Raw genomic sequence first — 20270 nt, forward strand, 5'->3', positions numbered from 1 at the left:
GTGTGTGTGTGTGTGTGTGTGTGCAGGTCCAGTTAAAGCTCCTCTTCTTGGTTCTGGGTTTCACACCAGCGTTGGGAAAGAGTCCCGGGCCCAGACGCTGCAGGGGGGTGAGTCATCTTCTTCATCTGCTCATACACACACACACACACACACACACATACACAGAGATACACATAACACAGAGAGACACACACACACACACACGCAGACAGCAGTTTACAGTTTGCTAAAACACAATTTTGCAAACTAGGCTGGTTTTATCAAAATACTTTTTGATTACACAATTCACAAAACCACACAGCCAAACTGCAAAATACCTCCTATATATCCTGATAAATATCTCCTAAATACCTCCTATATATCCTGCTAAATACCTCATATATATCCTGCAAAATACCTCCTATATATCCTGCTAAATACCTCCTATATATCCTGCTAAATACCTCCTATATATCCTGATAAATACCTCCTATATATCCTGCTAAATACCTCCTATATATCCTCCTAAATACCTCCTATATATCCTGATAAATACCTCCTATATATCCTGCAAAATACCTCCTATATATCCTGATAAACACCTATATCCTATATATCCTCCTATAATGATAAATACCTCCTATATATCCTGATAAATACCTCCTATATATCCTGATAAATACCTCCTATATATCCTGCTAAATACCTCCTATATATCCTGATAAATACCTCCTATATATCCTGATAAATACCTCCTATATATCCTGCTAAATACCTCCTATATATCCTGCTAAATACCTCCTATATATCCTCCTATATATCCTGATAAATACCTCCTATATATCCTGATAAATACCTCCTATATATCCTGCTAAATACCTCCTATATATCCTGCAAATACCTCCTATATATCCTAAATATATCCTGATAAATACCTCCTATATATCCTGATAAATACCTCCTATATATCCTGATAAATACCTCCTATATATCCTGATAAATACCTATCCTATATATCCTATATATCCTGCAAATACCTCCTATATATCCTGATAAATACCTCCTATATATCCTGCTGAATACCTCCTATATATCCCAAGAAATACCTCCTATATGTCCTGATAAATACCTCCTATATATCCTGATAAATACCTCCTATATATCCTGATAAATACCTCCTATATATCCTGATAAATATCCTGATCCTATATATCCTGATAAATACCTCCTATATATCCTGATAAATACCTCCTATATATCCTGATAAATACCTCCTATATATCCTGCTAAATACCTCCTATATATCCTGCTAAATACCTCCTATATATCCTGATAAATACCTCCTATATATCCTGATAAATACCTCCTATATATCCTGATAAATACCTCCTATATATCCTGATAAATACCTCCTATATATCCTGCTAAATACCTCCTATATATCCTGATAAATACCTCCTATATATCCTGCTAAATACTTCCTATATATCCTGATAAATACTTCCTATATATACTGATAAATACCTATATATCCTGCTAAATACCTCCTATATGTCCTGATAAATACCTCCTATATATCCTGTAAATACCTCCTGTGTGTCCTGTGTGTGTGTGTGTGTGTGTGTGTGTGTGTGTGTGTGTGTCTGTGTGTTTGTATATCCTGTGTGTGTGTGTGTGTGTGTGTGTGTGTGTGTGTGTGTGTGTGTGTGTGTGTGTGTGTGTGTGTGTGTGTGTGTGTGTGTGTGTGTGTGTGTGTGTGTGTGTGTGTGTCTGTGTGTGTGTGTGTGTGTGTGTGTGTGTGTGTGTGTGTCCTGTGTGTGTGTGTCCTGTATGTGTGTGTGTGTGTAAATGTGTGTGTATATGTCCTGATAAATACCTCCTGTATGTCCTGTGTAAATGTCCTGTGTGTCCTGTGTGTGTGTGTCCTATATGTCCTGATAAATGTGTCCTATATATCCTGATAAATACCTCCTGTATGTCCTGTGTGTGTGTCTCCTGTATATCCTGTGTAAATACCTCATGTATATCCTGTGTGTAAATGTGTGTATATATCCTGTGTAAATGTGTCCTGTATATCCTGATAAATGTGTCCTGTATATCCTGTAAATGTGTCCTATATATCCTGATAAATGTGTGTGTGTATCTGTGTGTGTGTGTCCTATATGTCCTGTGTGTGTGTCCTGTGTGTGTGTGTGTGTGTGTGTGTGTGTGTGTGTGTGTGTGTGTGTGTGTGTGTGTGTGTGTGTGTGTGTGTGTGTGTGTGTGTGTGTGTGTGTGTGTGTGTGTGTGTGTGTGTGTGTGTGTGTGTGTGTGTGTGTGTGTGTGTGTGTGTGTGTGTGTGTGTGTGTGTGTGTGTGTGTGTGTGTGTGTGTGTGTGTGTGTGTGTGTGTGTGTGTGTGTGTGTGTGTGTGTGTGTGTGTGTGTGTGTGTGTGTGTGTGTGTGTGTGTGTGTGTGTGTGTGTGTGTGTGTGTGTGTGTGTGTGTGTGTGTGTGTGTGTGTGTGTGTGTGTGTGTGTGTGTGTGTGTGTGTGTGTGTGTGTGTGTGTAGGTAAGCGTCAGATCCAGCACCTCGGCTCCCAGCTGCAGCTGAATCAACATTGTCTCGACACGGCCTTCAACTTCTTCAAGATGGTGGTCAGCAAACACCTGACGCGCGGGCGCAAGACGGAGCACGTCATCGCCGCCTGCCTCTACCTGGTGTGTCGCACCGAGGGGACGCCTCGTATCCTAGCAACAGCCTCTCTGTCTGGGGTACAGCTGCTGCCATCAGCACCCACTGTTCTGATAATCCATTAATCGTTCACAACATACACTACCGGTCAAAAGTTTGGGGTCACTTAGAAATTTCCATTCCACTCCATTCCAGACACAATATTTCTATATATGTATTTATTTATCACTTTACAGCAACCAGCAGGTATCCAGAGAGCTTCACATCAGAAACCAAGAGTAAAAACACATCTCATACAATAGAAAGAATGAAATATAGAAAACAGTAAAATCAGAAAAGGTTACAAAGAAACAAAAGAATGAAATGATCACACCACTGCTGCGTATTAGAAGCCAGACGAAACAGGTACGTTCTGAGTTTGGACCTACAGAGAGCTCCATCTGTGATAGTGTGAATATCACATCAAATGTTAACGTTGACGGGACAACCCCTCCCCGATGATTAATGGAGAATGAAATCATCTTTACTCTAAGTTATTATTATAATTATTATAATTACCATAATTATTATAATTATTATAATTATTATAGTTATTATAATTATTATTATAATTATTATAATCATTATTATTATCATTATTATTATTAATATTATTATAATTATTATTATAATTATTATAATTATCATAATTATTATAATTATTATTATTATTATAATTATGATTATTATTATGATTATGATTATTATAATAATTATTATTATCATTATTATAATTATTATTATAATTATTATTATTATCATTATTATTATTAATATTATTATAATTATTATTATAATTATTATAATTATCATAATTATTATAATTATTATTATGATTATGATTATTATAATAATTATTATTATCATTATTATAATTATTATTATAGTTATTATCATCATCTTTTCTCGCAGCCCTAACGTTTGAGTTGTGACCTTTGAACTGCTTTTCCTGAGCTGAGTTTCAGACATGTTGCTGGACCTGAGCGACCTGCTGCAGGTAATATATGCACACACACATATATATATATATATATACACTACCGGTCAAAAGTTTGGGGTCACTTAGAAATTTCCATTCCACTCCATTCCAGACAGAATACCAGCTGAGATCAGTTGTATTGTTTTTTTTAACCAGGGCAGCAGTTTTCAGATTACATTATGTGTTTACATAATTGCAAAAGGGTTCTTGACTGTTGTAGACAGAAGTGTCTGAAGAAACACTTGAAATTCATGTTTTTTGGTCTAAACGTCATACCCAAATTAAAAGTGGTACAGCTCCCATATACTTTGACACTCAGGGGTGTGCCTGATATCATTGGAAAGGTGATTGATGTGGGTGTGTTTGTGTATTTGAGAATTGTTGTATTTTGTAGTTTTTGGCTTTTTTTTTTGCACTTTTCAAATGGAAATAAAAAAAACACAGACATATCTGTAGAAAGAAATCATATAAAATCCATTTTTTGAGTCTTTTGGTGTCTGGATTGTTTCTGTAGTAAGCTGAGACGTGGCTAATGCCCTGTGGCATCTGTCACCTGTCAGATGTGTTTACAGCAGTGTATTCTAATCACTTTACAGATGTATGACTTGGACGGAAATAAAACACCTCCATTCTAGCCTCTGTAACTCTGTGTCAGTAAGGCCTAGAATCGCCCTGACACTTGTAACAAAAACGTGAGAATGTTTCCTTTTCAATGATATCAGGCACACCCCTGAGTGTCAAAGTATATGGGAGCTGTACTACTTTTAATTTGGGTATGACGTTTAGACCAAAAAACATGGATTTCAAGTGTTTCTTCAGACACTTCTTTCTACAACAGTTGAGAACCATTTAGCAATTATGTAAACACATAATGTAATCTGAAAACTGCTGTTCTGATTAAAAAAACAATACAACTGATCTCAGCAGGTATTGTGTCTGGAATGGAAATTTCTAAGTGACCCCAAACTTTTGACCGGTAGTGTATATATATATATATATATACACACAGATATATACACAGATTTATACATATATATATATATATATATATATATATATATATATATATATATATATATATATATATATATATATATATATATATATATATATATATATACATATATATATATATATATATATATACACACACATATATATATATATATACATGTATATATATATATATATATATATATATATATATATATATATACGATTAAATAAAGTAATGAAGTACTTCTATACTCTGCAGTAGTAACTTTAGTTTGATGTGTTCAGGTGAACGTTTACATCCTGGGAAAAACCTTCCTGCTGTTGGCTCGAGAGCTCTGCATCAACGCTCCCGCCATCGGTGACAACCTCATTTCATTTACTGTAGAACTACAAAATGTATATACATTGTCACTGTAGAACTACAAAATGTATATACACTGTCAGAAGTAGATGAATGTCCCGGTCACGTTGCTCTGGACGCGTCCTGCATCTCTCACTGACAGATTCAAACAATATCATCTCAGATATGTAAATTATTAGATTTAAATACTCAGAAGCTGCAGGAAAAGTGTGTTCACAGAACTACATTTCCCATAAACCACCACTGTCAACCAGGCCTCAGTTTTAAAACCCTGCTCTCTGCTAACATCTAGTGGACGCTGTCGGAAACTACAGCAGCAAAAACATTTATTATATTTAATCAGGTCTAGGTATTAATCAGGGCTAGGTATTAATCAGGGCTAGGTATTAATCAGGGCTAGGTATTAATTAGGGCTGGGTATTAATTAGGGCTGGGTATTAATCAGGGCTAGGTATTAATTAGGGCTAGGTATTAATCAGGGCTGGGTATTAATCAGGGCTAGGTATTAATCAGGGCTAGGTATTAATCAGGGCTGGGTATTAATCAGGGCTAGGTATTAATCAGGGCTGGGTATTAATCAGGGCTAGGTATTAATCAGGGCTGGGTATTAATCAGGGCTAGGTATTAATCAGGGCTGGGTATTAATCAGGGCTAGGTATTAATTAGGGCTGGGTATTAATTAGGGCTGGGTATTAATCAGGGCTAGGTATTAATTAGGGCTAGGTATTAAGCAGGGCTGGGTATTAATCAGGGCTAGGTATTAATTAGGGCTAGGTATTAAGCAGGGCTGGGTATTAATCAGGGCTGGGTATTAATCAGGGCTGGGTATTAATTAGGGCTAAGTATTAATCAGGGCTGGGTATTAATCAGGGCTGGGTATTAATTAGGGCTAAGTATTAATCAGGGCTGGGTATTAATTAGGGCTAAGTATTAATCAGGGCTGGGTATTAATCAGGGCTAGGTATTAATCAGGGCTGGGTATTAATCAGGGCTAGGTATTAATCAGGGCTGGGTATTAATCAGGGCTGGGTATTAATTAGGGCTAGGTATTAATCAGGGCTAGGTATTAATCAGGGCTGGGTATTAATCAGGGCTGGGTATTAATCAGGGCTGGGTATTAATTAGGGCTAGGTATTAATCAGGGCTAGGTATTAATTAGGGCTAGGTATTAATCAGGGCTGGGTATTAATTAGGGCTAAGTATTAATCAGGGCTGGGTATTAATCAGGGCTGGGTATTAATCAGGGCTGGGTATTAATCAGGGCTGGGTATTAATCAGGGCTGGGTATTAATCAGGGCTGGGTATTAATCAGGGCTGGGTATTAATTAGGGCTGGGTATTAATTAGGGCTGGGTATTAATCAGGGCTGGGTATTAATTAGGGCTGGGTATTAATCAGGGCTAGGTATTAATCAGGGCTGGGTATTAATTAGGGCTGGGTATTAATTAGGGCTAGGTATTAATCAGGGCTGGGTATTAATTAGGGCTGGGTATTAATTAGGGCTAGGTATTAATCAGGGCTGGGTATTAATCAGGGCTGGGTATTAATTAGGGCTGGGTATTAATTAGGGCTAGGTATTAATCAGGGCTGGGTATTAATTAGGGCTGGGTATTAATTAGGGCTAGGTATTAATCAGGGCTGGGTATTAATTAGGGCTGGGTATTAATTAGGGCTAGGTATTAATCAGGGCTGGGTATTAATTAGGGCTGGGTATTAGGGCTAGGTATTAATCAGGGCTAGGTATTAATCAGGGCTAGGTATTAATTAGGGCTGGGTATTAATCAGGGCTGGGTATTAATTAGGGCTAGGTATTAATCAGGGCTGGGTATTAATCAGGGCTGGGTATTAATTAGGGCTGGGTATTAATCAGGGCTGGGTATTAATTAGGGCTGGGTATTAGGGCTAGGTATTAATCAGGGCTAGGTATTAATCAGGGCTGGGTATTAATTAGGGCTAGGTATTAATCAGGGCTGGGTATTAATCAGGGCTGGGTATTAATCAGGGCTGGGTATTAATCAGGGCTGGGTATTAATCAGGGCTGGGTATTAATCAGGGCTGGGTATTAATCAGGGCTGGGTATTAATTAGGGCTGGGTATTAATCAGGGCTGGGTATTAATCAGGGCTGGGTATTAATCAGGGCTGGGTATTAATCAGGGCTGGGTATTAATCAGGGCTGGGTATTAATTAGGGCTGGGTATTAATCAGGGCTGGGTATTAATTAGGGCTGGGTATTAATTAGGGCTAGGTATTAATCAGGGCTGGGTATTAATTAGGGCTGGGTATTAATTAGGGCTGGGTATTAATTAGGGCTAGGTATTAATCAGGGCTGGGTATTAATTAGGGCTGGGTATTAATTAGGGCTAGGTATTAATCAGGGCTGGGTATTAATTAGGGCTGGGTATTAGGGCTAGGTATTAATCAGGGCTAGGTATTAATCAGGGCTGGGTATTAATTAGGGCTGGGTATTAGGGCTAGGTATTAATCAGGGCTAGGTATTAATCAGGGCTAGGTATTAATTAGGGCTGGGTATTAATCAGGGCTGGGTATTAATCAGGGCTAGGTATTAATCAGGGCTGGGTATTAATCAGGGCTAGGTATTAATTAGGGCTGGGTATTAATCAGGGCTGGGTATTAATCAGGGCTAGGTATTAATCAGGGCTGGGTATTAATCAGGGCTAGGTATTAATTAGGGCTGGGTATTAATCAGGGCTGGGTATTAGGGCTAGGTATTAATCAGGGCTAGGTATTAATCAGGGCTAGGTATTAATTAGGGCTGGGTATTAATCAGGGCTGGGTATTAATCAGGGCTAGGTATTAATCAGGGCTGGGTATTAATCAGGGCTAGGTATTAATCAGGGCTGGGTATTAATCAGGGCTAGGTATTAATTAGGGCTAGGTATTAATCAGGGCTGGGTATTAATTAGGGCTAGGTTATCTTTATCTAAACCAAGTTATCTTGGATATGAAAGAGGTTCCTTCTAACCAGCAGTATTATTTAAAGTATTAATGTTTACATTAAAGCGATTACATTAATTAATAATTATTAATTAATGTATCCCCCCCCCAGACCCGTGCCTGTACATCCCGCGGTTCGCCCACATGTTGGAGTTCGGTGTGAAGACCCACGAGGTTTCCATGACGGCGCTGCGTCTGGTGCAGAGGATGAAGAGGGACTGGATGCACACGGGACGAAGGCCCTCAGGGCTCTGTGGAGCAGGTAGGACATGGCCACCGTTACCTGGCAACAGCTAACAATAATAACCGTATGTTCACCCATTACCTGGCAACAGCTAACAATAATAACCGTATGTTCACCCGTTACCTGGCAACAGCTAACAATAACAACCATATGTTCACCCGTTACCTGGCAACAGCTAACAATAATAACCGTATGTTCACCCGTTACCTAGCAACAGCTAACAATAATAACCGTATGTTCACCCGTTACCTGGCAACAGCTAACAATAATAACCGTATGTTCACCCGTTACCTGGCAACAGCTAACAATAACAACCATATGTTCACCTGTTACCTGGCAACAGCTAACAATAATAACCGTATGTTCACCCGTTACCTAGCAACATCTAACAATAATAACCGTATGTTCACACGTTACCTGGCAACAGCTAACAATAACAACCCTATGTTCACCTGTTACCTGGCAACAGGTAACAATAACAACCGTATGTTCACCTGTTACCTGGCAACAGCTAACAATAATAACCATATGTTCACCCGTTACCTGGCAACAGCTAACAATAATAACCGTATGTTCACCCATTACCTGGCAACAGCTAACAATAATAACCGTATGTTCACCCGTTACCTGGCAACAGCTAACAATAACAACCCTATGTTCACCTGTTACCTGGCAACAGCTAACAATAACAACCATATGTTCACCTGTTACCTAGCAACAGCTAACAATAATAACCGTATGTTCACCCGTTACCTAGCAACAGCTAACAATAATAACCGTATGTTCACACGTTACCTGGCAACAGCTAACAATAACAACCCTATGTTCACCTGTTACCTGGCAACAGGTAACAATAACAACCGTATGTTCACCTGTTACCTGGCAACAGCTAACAATAATAACCGTATGTTCACCTGTTACCTGGTAACAGCATACAATAACAACCACATGTTCACCCCTTACCTGGCAACAGCATACAATAACAACCACATGTTCACCTGTTACCTGGCAACAGCTAACAATAATAACCGTATGTTCACCTGTTACCTGGCAACAGCTAACAATAACAACCATATGTTCACCCGTTACCTGGCAACAGCTAACAATAATAACCGTATGTTCACCTGTTACCTGGCAACAGCTAACAATAACAACCATATGTTCACCCGTTACCTGGCAACAGCTAACAATAATAACCATATGTTCACCTGTTACCTAGCAACAGCTAACAATAATAACCGTATGTTCACCTGTTACCTGGCAACAGCTAACAATAATAACCGTATGTTCATCTGTTACCTGGCAACAGCTAACAATAACAACCATATGTTCACCCGTTACCTGGCAACAGCTAACAATAATAACCACATGTTCACCCATTACCTGGCAACAGCTTACAATAACAACCATATGTTCACCCGTTACCTGGCAACAGCTAACAATAATAACCACATGTTCACCTGTTACCTGGCAACAGCTAACAATAATAACAATATGTTCACCTGTTACCTAGCAACAGCTAACAATAATAACCGTATGTTCACCTGTTACCTAGTAACAGCTAACAATAATAACCGTATGTTCACCTGTTACCTAGCAACACCTATCAATAATAACCGTATGTTCACCTGTTACCTAGCAACAGCTAACAATAACAACCATGTGTTCACCCGTTACCTAGCAACAGCTAACAATAATAACCGTATGTTCACCTGTTACCTAGCAACAGCTATCAATAATAACCATATGTTCACCTGTTACCTAGCAACAGCTAACGCTCTGCTCGTCTCCTCAGCTCTGCTGGTCGCCGCTCGGATGCACAAGTTTCGGCGGACGGTGAAAGACGTGATCAGCGTGGTGAAGGTCTGCCAGACCACCCTGAGGAAGAGGTGGGAGTACACTAGAATACAGTAGAATACAGTAGATTACAAGAGAATACAGTAGATTACAGTAGAATACATTAGTTTACTGTCATATACAGTATTATACAGTAGATTACAGTAGATTACGTCATATTACAGCAGATTACAGTAGAATACAGTAGATTACGGTAGAATACAATATAATACAGTAGATTACAGTAGAATACAGTAGATTACGGTAGAATACAGTAGATTACATCATAATACAGTAGATTACAGTATCATATAGTATATTACAGTAGATTACAGTAGCAAACAGTAGATTACAGTAGAATACAGTAGATTTCAGCTTCCTGTCTCCCTGTCTGCAGACTAACAGAGTTTGAGGACACGCCCACCAGTCAGCTGACTATCGATGAGTTCATGAAGGTGGATCTGGAGCAGGAGTGTGACCCCCCATCCTTCACCGCCGCGCAGCACAAAGTCAAGATGCAGCAGGTAGGACGCTGGCTCTGATTGGCTGCTGATACATGGGTTAACCAATCACCAATGACCTTTACTGTCTTCTTCTTCTGCAGCTGGAACACGAACTGGCCAGGAAACTGGACGAAGTGGAGGGTCAGTTCCTAAATCTGCCACCCAGAGATTCATTTCGGACACTTCGGAGGAAACTAGAGGGTCAGGGGAAGGACCACTAGAGGTTCAGGGACACTAGAGGGTCAGGGGAAGGACCACTAGAGGGTCAGGGACACTAGAGGGTCAGGACACTAGAGGGTCAGGGGAAGGACACTAGAGGGTCAGGGACACTAGAGGGTCAGGGGAAGGACACTAGAGGGTCAGGGACACTAGAGGGCCAGGGGAAGGACACTAGAGGGTCAGGGGAAGGACACTAGAGGGCCAGGGGAAGGACACTAGAGGGTCAGGGGAAGGACACTAGAGGGTCAGGGGAAGGACACTAGAGGGTCAGGGACACTAGAGGGTCAGGGGAAGGACCACTAGAGGGTCAGGGAAAGGACACTAGAGGGTCAGGGGAAGGACACTAGAGGGTCAGGGGAAGGACCACTAGAGGGTCAGGGGAAGGACACTAGAGGGTCAGGGACACTAGAGGGTCAGGGGAAGGACACTAGAGGGTCAGGGGAAGTATCACTAGAGGGTCAGGGACACTAGAGGGTCAGGGACACTAGAGGGTCAAGGACACTAGAGGGTCAGGGGAAGGACACTAGAGGGTCAGGGAAACTAGAGGGTCAAGGACACTAGAGGGTCAGGGGAAGGACACTAGAGGGTCAGCGGAAGGACCACTAGAGGGTCAGGGACACTAGAGGGTCAGGGGAAGGACCACTAGAGGGTCAGGGAAACTAGAGGGTCAAGGACACTAGACGGTCAGGGGAAGGACACTAGAGGGTCAGCGGAAGGACCACTAGAGGGTCAGGGACACTAGAGGGTCAGGGACACTAGAGGGTCAGGGGAAGGACTACTATAGGGTCAGGGTCAGGAAACTAGAGGGTCAGGGGAAGGACCACTAGAGGGTCAGGAACACTATAGGGTCAGGGACACTAGAGGGTCAGGGGAAGGACACTAGAGGGTCAGGGGAAGGACCACTAGAGGGTCAGGGACACTAGAGGGTCAGGGGAAGGACACTAGAGGGCCAGGGAAAGGACCACTAGAGGGTCAGGGACACTAGAGGGTCAGGGGAAGGACCACTAGAGGGTCAGGGGAAGGACACTAGAGGGTCAGGGGAACGACACTAGAGGGTCAGGAGAAGGACCACTAGAGGGTCAGGGACACTAGAGGGTCAGGGACACTAGAGGGTCAGGGGAAGGACTACTATAGGGTCAGGGTCAGGAAACTAGAGGGTCAGGGGAAGGACCACTAGAGGGTCAGGGACACTATAGGGTCAGGGACACTAGAGGGTCAGGGGAAGGACACTAGAGGGTCAGGGGAAGGACACTAGAGGGTCAGGGGAAGGACCACTAGAGGGTCAGGGACACTAGAGGGTCAGGGGAAGGACACTAGAGGGCCAGGGAAAGGACCACTAGAGGGTCAGGGACACTAGAGGGTCAGGGGAAGGACCACTAGAGGGTCAGGGGAAGGACACTAGAGGGTCAGGGGAACGACACTAGAGGGTCAGGGGAAGGACCACTAGAGGGTCAGGGACACTAGAGGGTCAGGGACACTAGAGGGTCAGGGGAAGGACACTAGAGGGCCAGGGGAAGGACACTAGAGGGTCAGGGGAAGGATCACTAGAGGGTCAGGACACTAGAGGGTCAGGGACACTAGAGGGTCAGGGGAAGGACTTACCTTTTCCATTTTGTCCCGCCAGGAGAGATCAGCTGCTACAAAGACGAGATCGAGACAGAGCTGGAGAAGAGCCGACCCAAGCTCAGAGGAATCTATGCCGCCTACGCCAAAGAAATTGGTCAGTACCGGACAGTATGTTTGTCTGTTCCAGTCCAGAGTCTGTCTGTACCAGAGTCTGTCTGTACCGGTCCGGAGTCTGTCTGTACCGGTCCAGAGTCTGTCTGTACCAGAGTCTGTCTGTACCGGTCCAGAGTCTGTCTGTACCGGAGTCTGTCTGTCTGTACCGGTCCAGAGTCTGTCTGTACCATAGTCTGTCTGTCTGTATCGGTCCAGAGTCTATCTGTCTGTACCAGTCTGGAGTCTGTCTGTACCGGTCCAGAGTCTTTCTGTACCATAGTCTGTCTGTCTGTACCAGTCCAGAGTCTGTCTGTACCGGAGTCTGTCTGTCTGTATCGGTCCAAAGTCTATCTGTCTGTACCGGAGTCTGTCTGTACCAGTCCGGAGTCTGTCTGTCTGTACCAGTCTGGAGTCTGTCTGTACCAGAGTCTGTCTGTACCAGAGTCTGTCTGTACCAGTCCGGAGTCTGTCTGTACCGGATCAAGACTATGTTTGTCTGTACCGGATCGAGACTATGTTTGTCTGTACCGGTCAAGAGTATGTTTGTCTGTTCCAGTCCAGAGTCTGTCTGTACCAGAGTCTGTCTGTACCAGTCCAGAGTCTGTCTGTACCGGTCCAGAGTCTGTCTGTACTGGAGTCTGTCTGTACCGGATCGAGACTATGTTTGTCTGTTCCAGTCCAGAGTCTGTCTGTACCAGAGTCTGTCTGTACCAGTCCAGAGTCTGTCTGTACCGGTCCGGAGCCTTTAGTCTTTCACAGCATCTGAAACATTTAACAACTACGGAGAAGTCTCTTAAATGAGTCAGCCATTTTATCCCTGCAATGTGTTTCTACAAAGATACAAAAAGGTTATTTATAAAGTTATATGTACACATTAATGTGGACTACTCCTTTCTAAACTGGATCCTGGAAATTTATTTCACCACGTTTTTGTTGCATTATTGAAAGTTTTTGTCACTTTTTCTGAAGTTTTTTGTAGACCCATTGTTACAACAAACATAAAGATATAAAAGAACCAACATTTACCGGCTCTTTCCTTCTGTTTCCAGACCCCGAGGGCGTGGAGGTTGCATCCTCGCTGTCTGAACCCGAGGCGGCGCCAGAGGGCGAAGAGGACGAGCTGCGAGCTGCCGCCGATCACCTGACGCAGAACTTCCTGTGTCAGGTGATCCAGGAGGAGGAGGGGCGGGGCCAGAAGATGGGGGAGGGGTTAGAGATGGAGGGGGCAGGACCAGAGAGGGAGGAGGCAGGGCTAGACATGGAGGGGGCAGGACCAGAGAGGGAGGAGGCAGGGCTAGACATGGAGGGGGCGAGACCAGAGAGGGAGGAGGCAGGGCTAGACATGGAGGGGGCGAGACCAGAGAGGGAGGAGGCAGGGCTAGACATGGAGGGGGCGGGACCTCAGCGCCAGGCTGTCCCGCTGGCTGACATCCTGGGGAACCTGGCCAGTCTCCAACAGACCTTCCAGACCTTCAGCGAGACCGGAGAGAAACCAGACGGTACGGCTCAGCTCAGCATTCAATATGACTTTATTTATAACGCAAGTTACCTCAGGACACTTTACACATAATAATAATATTAATAATAATAATAATACATTTTATTTATATAGCGCTTTACATGGTACTCAAAGACACTTCACAGTAAAACCAGTAACTATCAGGTGAGAAATGTTGGACTACCGTATGTGGAAGGCTAACAGTTACAGATGTGTATGGGTAGGGAGTTCCAGAGGGAGGGGGCTGTAAACATTATATATATATATATATATATATATATATATATATATACACACACACACACACACACACACACGTGCTGCTGCGTGTTGTCGGGGCTGAACGTGGACTTGGTGTGGTGGAGTTTGTTCTGACGGTTCCTGTTTGTGGTCCTGTTTGACAGATGAGCAGTCGGAGAGCGGCGAGCTGGACCTGATGGGGATCGACGACCACGAGATAGAAAAGGTTTGTTTTTATCTGCTGAACTGACCCAGGCTTTTACTGTGAAAGGGTGTGAGTACAGGAAGTGTGACTGTGGTTTTGTGCTGTACAGTACATCCTGAATGAGCGGGAGGTTGAGGTGAAGACAGAGCTATGGATGAAACAGAACGAGGAATACCTGAAGGAGCAGAAAGGTCTGGAAACCTCTTCACCATCTTCATCATCTTCGTCAGGGTTCTGGGTTCTTATTGGCTGTTTGTGTTTACAGAGAAAGAAGACAGGATACAGAAAGAGAAAGAACAGGGGACGTACAAAGAGAAGGTGAGTCAACAACAGGGACCAACAGGGTCTCCCAGCCTCAAGTCAAGGGGCCGACAGGGACCAACAGGGTCTCCCAGCCTCAAGTCAAGGGGCCGACAGGGACCAACAGGGTCTCCTCAAGTCAAGGGGCTGACAGAGACCAACAGAGACTCTCAGCCTCAAGTCAAGGGGCCGACAGGGACCAACAGGGTCTCCTCAAGTCAAGGGACTGACAGAGACCAACAGAGACTCTCAGCCTCAAGTCAAGGGGCCGACAGGGACCAACAGGGTCTCCCAGCCTCAAGTCAAGGGGCTGACAGAGACCAACAGGGTCTCCCAGCCTCAAGTCAAGGGGCCGACAGGGACCAACAGGGTCTCCCAGCCTCAAGTCAAGGGGCCGACAGGGACCAACAGGGTCTCCCAGCCTCAAGTCAAGGGGCCGACAGGGACCAACAGGGTCTACTCAAGTAAAGGGGCTGACAGGGACCAACAGAGTCTCTTAGCCTCAAGTCAAGGGGCTGACAGAGACCAACAGAGACTCTCAGCCTCAAGTCAAGGGGCCGACAGGGACCAACAGGGTCTCCCAGCCTCAAGTCAAGGGGCCGACAGGGACCAACAGGGTCTCCCAGCCTCAAGTCAAGGGGCCGACAGGGACCAACAGGGTCTACTCAAGTCAAGGGGCTGACAGAGACCAACAGAGTCTCTTAGCCTCAAGTCAAGGGGCTGACAGAGACCAACAGAGACTCTCAGCCTCAAGTCAAGGGGCCGACAGGGACCAACAGGGTCTCCCAGCCTCAAGTCAAGGGGCCGACAGGGACCAACAGGGTCTCCCAGCCTCAAGTCAAGGGGCCGACAGGGACCGACAGGGTTTCCCAGCCTCAAGTCAAGGGGCTGACAGAGACCAACAGAGTCTCTCAGCCTCAAGTCAAGGGGCTGACAGGGACCAACAGGGTCTCCCAGCCTCAAGTCAAGGGGCTGACAGGGACCAACAGGGTCTCCCAGCCTCAAGTCAAGGGGCTGACAGGGACCGACAGGGTCTCCCGGCCTCAAGTCAAGGGGCTGACAGGGACCAACAGGGTCTCCCGGCCTCAAGTCAAGGGGCTGACAGGGACCAACAGGGTCTCCCAGCCTCAAGTCAAGGGGCTGACAGGGACCAACAGGGTCTCCCGGCCTCAAGTCAAGGGGCTGACAGGGTCTCCCGGCCTCAAGTCAAGTCTGACCTCCTGTGTCTGACCTCCTGTGTCTGACCTCCTGTGTGTGACTACTTCCTGTGTCTGACCTCCTGTGTATGACTTCCTGTGTGTGACCTCCTGTGTGTGACTTCCTGTGTCTGACCTCCTGTGTGTGACTTCCTGTGTGTGACTTCCTGTGTCTGACCTGTGTGTGACTTCCTGTGTCTGACCTCCTGTGTGTGACTTCCTGTGTGTGACTTCCTGTGTGCAGCCGAAGAAGAAGAAGAAGAAAGTGCCGGTGGCGGCGTTGACGGCGGGCGAGGCGATCGAGAGGATGTTGGAGAAGAAGAAGATCTCCAGTAAGATCAACTACGACGTCCTGCGGGACCTGAACAGCCGCGGGACAGGAAGTGGGGGGGGCAGCAGTCCCAGCAGGTCAAACGCCGAGGTCGACCCCCCCACGGCCGCCGCCGCCGCGAAACGCCTCAACCGCCGCCGCCGCAGGAAGAACAGCGACGCTAACAGAGACCTCGCGGCTAACGCTAGCATCATGGGGAAGAGGTACGCTGCACACACACACACACACACACAGAGACACACACAGACACAGAGACACACACACAGAGACACACACACACAGAGAGACACACACACACAGAGACACACACACACACACACACACACACACAGAGACACACACACTAAGGTGTATATAAAAGAGACTTCAGATACAGTATTAGGGGACCACTAAGGTCTATATAAAAGAGACTTCAGATACAGTATTAGGGGACCACTAAGGTCTATATAAAGAGACTTCAGATACAGTATTAGTGGACCGCTAAGGTCTATATAAAAGAGACTTCAGATACAGTATTAGGGGACCACTAAGGTCTATATAAAGAGACTTCAGATACAATATTAGGGGACCACTAAGGTCTATATAAAAGAGACTTCAGATACAGTATTAGGGGACCACTAAGGTCTATATAAAGAGACTTCAGATACAGTATTAGTGGACCACTAAGGTCTATATAAAAGAGACTTCAGATACAGTATTAGTGGACCACTAAGGTCTATATAAAGAGACTTCAGATACAGTATTAGTGGACCACTAAGGTCTATATAAAAGAGACTTCAGATACAGTATTAGGGGACCACTAAGGTCTATATAAAGAGACTTCAGATACAATATTAGGGGACCACTAAGGTCTATATAAAAGAGACTTCAGATACAGTATTAGGGGACCACTAAGGTCTATATAAAGAGACTTCAGATACAGTATTAGTGGACCACTAAGGTAAGGTCTATATAAAGAGACTTCAGATACAGTATTAGGGGACCACTAAGGTCTATATAAAAACTTCAGATACAATAGACACTTCATATAAAAGATTCAGATACAGTATTAGGGGACCACTAAGGTCTATATAAAGAGACTTCAGATACAGTATTAGGGGACCACTAAGGTCTATATAAAAGAGACTTCAGATACAGTATTAGGGGACCACTAAGGTCTATATAAAGAGACTTCAGATACAGTGTGATAACTAATCAGTTGATCTTGTTGTTGCAGGGTGCGCCTCCTCCTGTCCTCCACGTCTAAGAAGAAGAAAACGGCGCTCCAGGTGATGTCACAGCGTCCGTTTACTCTTTGAATCAGAAACTGATCACGACAAGTTTATTGAAATCAAAAGTTGGTTCGCTGATTCCTTCAGGATTAAAGACCGAAGCGTAGGATGAAAATCTGTTGATTTAGTTTTTATATTAAGTTTTTTTTTTGGACACTTTTGCAGCTTCTTCGGCAGAAGAGGTCACTCAAAGAATCATTAAAATCTCTTCAGACTCAAAGAATCAGTAAAATCTCTTCAGACTCAAAGAATCATTAAAATCTCTTCAGACTCAAAGAATCAGTAAAATCTCTTCAGACTCAAAGAATCATTAAAATCTCTTCAGACTCAAAGAATCAGTAAAATCTCTTCAGACTCAAAGAATCAGTAAAATCTCGTCAGACTCAAAGAATCATTACATCTCGTCAGACTCAAAGAATCATTACATCTCGTCAGACTCAAAGAATCATTAAAATCTCTTCAGACTCAAAGAATCATTTAAAGGATCATTCTGGTGTAAAATGACACTAGGGGGGTTAATAACATGTGTACCGAGTCAACCGTTCTCTGGGACATGTTGTCATGGCAAACCAATGTGTCTGTAGTTTTAAACTAGCTACCGCTAACCGGTAGTTAGCTGCTAACGCTAGCTTTCGGGGCAGATGGTAAATCGCTATTTTATACCACTAACAAGGCTCAAAATATCACCACACTTCCACGGTAGCTTAACAAAAACATGAGCAGTCGAACCACCAACAGCTTGCAACCAGTAACCAGTAACATAGCTCAAACACGGTGTTCACGGTTCGACTGGTTCCCAAAATGGCGCCTGCATGTATACCCAAAGGTACTGTCTTTATAATCTATCTTTTTAATAAACTGTCTGTACACTTACAGAGTTCTCAATGCTTGGGTAACATGTAGGGACCTCATTGTGCTACCGTGGAAGTACACATGTGTTGTTAACTCCTAGGGTCATTTTACGCCAGAATTGTCTTTTAAAGTGACTGTGACGTCACAGTCCGAAATGAGCTGGCTAACCACAACCGTTAGCTCGTAGCTTTAGCGTTAGGATGCTAACGCTAGCATGCTACGTCGTTCTCAATAGCAAAGCACTGCTACAACACACACAAGTTCACCATAATCTCCAAAAGAACTCCTTCCATGTGCTCCCTGGTTTAGAAGAAGTCTAGCTGACATGATCTACATCTGAGCTACTGAGCATGTGCGAGTGCAATCAAAGATAGTAGTGAAGAAGAAGAAGAAAAGAGGTCTCACTCTGTAGCTAAAACAGAAACCAGGTGAAAAGAGGATCTGCAGCAGTGAGAGAGAGCTGTGCAGTACAACTATAATATGGTGTTTTTTGAAAATTAAACCATGTAAACCTGTTCTGGTACAACCTTAAAATACAGTTATGAACCTGAAAATGAGAATAATATGGGAGCTTTAAAGACTCTTCAGACTCAAAGATACGCATGTTTCCAATGCTTTCTGTGAGACTTTTTTAGTTTTATTTTAAGACTCTTTTTCTGCACATTGTTAATTAAAACCTGAATCTGTGTCCCCGCTTTAGGCAGAAAACCCCGTCACCGTGGCAGCAGCTGAGGTGACCTCTTACCCCTCCCCCCCGCCGGCCGGCGCCGTGGTGGAGGCGGAGGAAGAGGAGGAGGAAGAGGAGGTGGTGGTGGAGGAGGAGTGCGTCAGCGCTCTGCAGCTCGTCGGAGGTCAGTCCGGGCTTTTATTCTGGAGGGATGTACCTTGTAATCTTTATTTTATTGTGAAAGGTACCATATGTGTCCACAGAGGATAGTGTTTCCTGATTGGTTGATTTGTGTTTCCTGATTGGCTGATTTGTGTTTCCTGATTGGTTGATTTGGGTTTCCTTGATTGGTTGATTTGTGTTTCCTGATTGGTTGATTTGTGTTTCCCTGATTGGTTGATTTGTGTTTCCTGATTGGTTGATTTGTGTTTCCTGATTGGTTGATTTGTGTTTCCTGATTGGCTGATTTGTGTTTCCTGATTGGTTGATTTGTGTTTCCTGATTGGTTGATTTGTGTTTCCCTGATTGGTTGATTTGTGTATCCTGATTGGTTGATTTGTGTTTCCTGATTGGTTGATTTGTGTTTCCTGATTGGTTGATTTGTGTTTCCTGATTGGTTGATTTGTGTTTCCTGATTGGTTGATTTCTGTTCCCAGATTATGGCTGTGAGGAAGAGGAAGTCTTCTAGCCGCTGACCTTTGACCTCCAGTGACCAAACTCTCCGTCCAATCAGAAGGCTCCAGAGAGCCAGCCCTCGATGAACTGAAAGAGATTTTAAAACATGTTTGTGTTGTACAAAGTGTATTTTTATAAGCTGTGTGTAGATGGATGTTTGTTTTTGTGTTTTCTTATTAAATGTGTCGATGGATCTGATTGGTCCTGACGACAGGAAGACAAAAATGATTGTCCAAACTTTATTTACACAACAATTCGCTCACAAACTTTGTATCGTTCGCTGTTTCAACCGCTGCAGCAAACAGACACAAACACACACCTAGAGACACACACAGACACAGAGACACACAGACCCACACAGAGACACACACAAACACACTTATACCAATTTTGCTATTTTTTTTTTTTACAATGAATTAAGAGCAAAAGTATGAATATCATCATACCTGGATGTTTACGGTAAACAAGCAACAATAAAAACAATCCCATTCATTTTGATGAACAAGGCAGAAATGTATGGTGACAACCATAGAC

The 20270-nt window shown here is 43.7% G+C and overlaps 1 protein-coding gene across 1 annotated transcript in view; it reads left to right on the plus strand.

The window, feature by feature from the left end:
* brf1b (BRF1 general transcription factor IIIB subunit b) overlaps positions 1-19749 on the plus strand; it is a 41419-nt gene extending 21670 nt beyond the window's left edge. The window contains exons 3-19 of the mRNA XM_028604684.1: positions 27-107; positions 2528-2701; positions 3655-3686; positions 4950-5022; positions 8093-8242; positions 10020-10113; positions 10458-10584; positions 10665-10704; positions 12407-12502; positions 13551-14000; positions 14404-14465; positions 14554-14635; positions 14710-14762; positions 16185-16474; positions 17488-17539; positions 19095-19245; positions 19718-19749. Coding sequence (XP_028460485.1) covers positions 27-107; positions 2528-2701; positions 3655-3686; positions 4950-5022; positions 8093-8242; positions 10020-10113; positions 10458-10584; positions 10665-10704; positions 12407-12502; positions 13551-14000; positions 14404-14465; positions 14554-14635; positions 14710-14762; positions 16185-16474; positions 17488-17539; positions 19095-19245; positions 19718-19749 — 2039 coding nt within the window. The remainder of the gene's footprint in view (positions 1-26; positions 108-2527; positions 2702-3654; positions 3687-4949; positions 5023-8092; positions 8243-10019; positions 10114-10457; positions 10585-10664; positions 10705-12406; positions 12503-13550; positions 14001-14403; positions 14466-14553; positions 14636-14709; positions 14763-16184; positions 16475-17487; positions 17540-19094; positions 19246-19717) is intronic.
* Positions 19750-20270: the final 521 nt, after the last annotated feature.

The sequence above is a fragment of the Perca flavescens genome, chromosome 18, assembly GCF_004354835.1.
Source record: "Perca flavescens isolate YP-PL-M2 chromosome 18, PFLA_1.0, whole genome shotgun sequence".
NCBI lineage: Eukaryota > Metazoa > Chordata > Actinopteri > Perciformes > Percidae > Perca > Perca flavescens.